This window comes from Branchiostoma belcheri, unplaced genomic scaffold (genome assembly GCF_001625305.1).
Source record: "Branchiostoma belcheri isolate BF01 breed outbred unplaced genomic scaffold, Haploidv18h27 scaffold698, whole genome shotgun sequence".
Lineage (NCBI taxonomy): Eukaryota > Metazoa > Chordata > Leptocardii > Amphioxiformes > Branchiostomatidae > Branchiostoma > Branchiostoma belcheri.
In genome coordinates, this window is record NW_017804351.1 from 9,661 (window position 1) to 13,327 (window position 3,667).

At 41.5% G+C, this 3,667-nt stretch overlaps 1 protein-coding gene across 1 annotated transcript; it reads left to right on the forward strand.

Moving 5' to 3' along the window:
• Window positions 1-1,067: 1,067 nt before the first annotated feature.
• Window positions 1,068-1,397, forward strand: LOC109484268. The gene has a single exon (XM_019787525.1). It carries the CDS (start codon window positions 1,068-1,070, stop codon window positions 1,395-1,397), a length of 330 nt encoding a protein of 109 aa, XP_019643084.1.
• Window positions 1,398-3,667: the final 2,270 nt, after the last annotated feature.

The window sequence follows — 3,667 nt, forward strand, 5'->3', positions numbered from 1 at the left end:
TGAAATGACGTCCTGATTTGAATACATCATGTTTACTGAACTTTCAAATTATGAAGTATGAAATTCCAGGCAGTTATCATTACATAGTTATAAATTTTTCTCATTGATTATGCAAATTAAGTCTTCATTTACATAATCAATATCTGCCTGTTTATCTCTCGTTCTCAACTACCAATGTCACAAGCTTCAATAGTCCTATCATGGAATGCAGCTGATTTATAGAATATCCCCATAAATTATGCAAATTACATCCAGATTTGCATAATTGTCAGATAATTATATCAATCATTACGTAAGCTACCTACATAACAAAAATCACGACGATCCGTCAACCGGTTCTTGAGTTATCCTCTTTCGGATATTTTCAAACAGATAGCCCTGCAGTTCCAGAGCAAGCCGCTAGGGGGCCCAAACTCACGACACTTCTTTCCCAGCAAAAGAGCTACCTACCATCCAAATTTCGTCACCCTAGCATGTCTAGATCATGAGATATCAAAACCGAAAGTTCAGCTGCAGTACCATAAAAAGCCGCCTGGGGGTCCAAAATCTAATCATTTCCAGGTCTCATCAAGACCTACCCACCTACCAAGTATCAAGACAATCCATTTAAGCCTTCTCAAGTTATCGTGTCCCGTATTGAAGGTACTAAACAAGAGCTCTGGGAAGTGTTTATCATTATGAACAAACATAAACTGGATCGTCTTTCATCAGTTTCTATTACATTTTGTACTTATTGCACTTGTTTCAAAATCCACTAAACGGTGATCAAGCTCTAACCCTCGCGGTAACCTACATTCAACATCTGTATTTCTTACTTCACCATTTTATAATAATATGTCAGTCAGTCTCTAGAGACTATGACTAGCTGCGCAGGAAAAATGGGGAAAATATTGAATAGACACAAAGAATTAAAGCATTTTCCCATTAATCATACAAATCAGGTTTTCATTTACATATAGTTAACATAGGCAAGGCTCATCAACACCATCTTCATCCCAACCTTAACCTACCAGTGCCAGACGTGGACTCTGAACAAAGCCCAGCAGAGGAAACTCACCACATGTGAAATGAGATGCCTCAGAAGAGCAGTGGGGAAAACTAGAAGAGACAAGATCAGAAACGAGGTGATCAGGGAGATGGTTGGCTCCACCAATGTACTCAGGTACATTGAGCACCAGCACATCAAGTGGTTTGGCCACCTCGTCAGACTGCCACCCTCACAACCAGCCCACAGAGCCTACAACATCCAAGGGTCAGGACGGAGGGCCAGAGGGAGACCCCGCCGCCGCTGGATAGACGGTGTGACGGAGACCCTGAGCGCCCATGGCCTGACACCGCAGCAAGCCACTCGACTTGCCCAGAACCGCCTTCTCTACCTCCCCGCGACGCCCCCATAGAGGTAGAAGCGGCCGGATAAAGTAAAGTAAGTAAGTAAGTAACATCGTGTGGGATCGTGTGGCGCAACGGTAGCGTGCGCGACTCGGAATCAAGAGGTCCCGGGCTCGACTCCTGACATGCCACCGATCTTGTGCCCTTGGGAAAGGCACTTTACACGACTTTCCCCACTAGACTCAAGTGAAAATGAATATTTTCTGTCCAGTGTTTGTTTCTATGTGTGGGACACAACACCAGCAACAGCTGCCTCTGTTCCGCGTGTATTGCACTGTTGCAATTTCAATAAATCAAATCAAATCTGATTATGTTCCTCTCATCGCAATCACATGTATCACTGGGTTTAATAGTCTTGGAACGAAAAAAAATGTCAAAAGTTAACATACATCACGATGCATATATCATGTTAATGCATGTTTATGTCATTTGCATAATCAAAGAAGAAATTTACATTTACATATGAAGCCCATATTTCCTGGAGATATGAAGTCTCGGAACTCATACCATTTTGAATGAATTATTTTTAAGTAAAATTTCCTTATTTGTTTGTTTAGTCATACTGGGTGGTACGGCACTGTACAAGGGTGACCACAGGTGTGACGGAGATCTCGCACCCCCTGATTTTGCACCCCCCCGGGGCGAGATCACTAGCGATCTCGAACCCCCGGGGCGAAATCGCTAGCGATCTCGCACCCCCAAGCTAGTGTTTTCGCACCCCCCAAACTAGTGTTTTCGCACCCCCCGGTGATCTCGCACCCCCCGCCAAACATTTTGAAAATTGTTCTGTCTGCCCGGTATATAGTTATGGGTTCACCACAAAGTGGTGAAACCATATTGCTTTTTCTCATGATTCTCCTCCTTCTTCTCCTCCTGCCATTTCTTTAAATGGATTCAGCTTCTTCATTTGGGGGCCTAAGGACCTGAAATTTGGTATGGAGGTACAGTAGGCAAATACCCCCAGGCGTTTTTTTAATTTTTGTGATACAGGCTTTTAGAATGGTTTTATTTGAGTTTTTTGGCTGTATTATAGCAAATGTATTACTGAGTTAGTGTGCAGTGTTACCAGATTTGGGCATGAGTCATCACAATGGAATGCAGGGCATCAACCAATAGGCATGCAGCTTTCCTCTATTCTCCTTGCTGATTGGCTGTTGGAATTTAACAGGCTTAACTTAATTAATACCTGCACAGAGCCATTCCATACTGACAGTAGGTCTGTATTCAAGTGTTTTGGTAGGTATTTTAAGCTTTCCTGCTCCAGCATTGGAATGCGGGGCATGAACGCTTCTTTTTTCTTGAAATCAACAGTTTGCATTATGCAATTAAAAATCCTAACCAATAATGTAGGGAATAGCTATCCAACTGTTGTAGTCTTAGTTGTATGTTACTTCATACTATAGTTATATCAATGTAAAGCATTGTTTTCCCTTGTGTTTCTCATTCTTTCCCTGCCATGTCGTAAAATGTGGTGAAGCCATTGCTGTATTTGCTCCAAAGCAAATGTCGGCCTTTCTAGTTGAAACTGCATTTTAGTGTGATAAAACCATACTTTAATGTTGTAATCGAGAGTTTTTCAAGTTTCCCTGGACTAATGTGACGTATTTCAGCACAGCGCAATAATGGTGACTGTGCCCAATGATTGGTTGCAATAGTGTCCCTTAGTTCCAAGAAGAATGTGTGATTAATTCAACGTTATGTCATTCTTCATTATTGATTTTTTAAAAATCATTTTTAAGACATGACCAATATTTCTCTGCTTTAGCAACCACAACATTTTAATCTGGTAAGCTGATCTATGTCATAGATCAAGTGTAATAGATTGACATTCCTGAGGAAGAAATGACGTTTTGGTTGAAATATGCGCCTAGAAATATGGAGACAGTCAATTCGTAAATACTAACCCCCCTGTACACACCCTGAAGTTTCCCATTGACAATACATAGGCCTATTTAAGGTTATTATCAGGATGGGAGATTTTAGTAACAGCTTTGTCAAATATGCATTCTAAAATATGGAGATGGCCTACCTAAACCCAGAAATCACAAAAGTTTGACAATTGTTGAGTTCTACCCCCCTGTACATACCCACTGAATTATTACCATTGATAAAGCATTCGCCTGTTATAAAGCCATGCTAGCAACAAACCTGTTTCCCTGTTGCCATGGCAACACAGACTATTAAGCTAAAACGTGACAAAATGTGTCTTGAAGGGTGTTGGACTATGTCATTACACACACCGTGCAAAAGAACCAAGGGGATGCTGACATTGCTCACT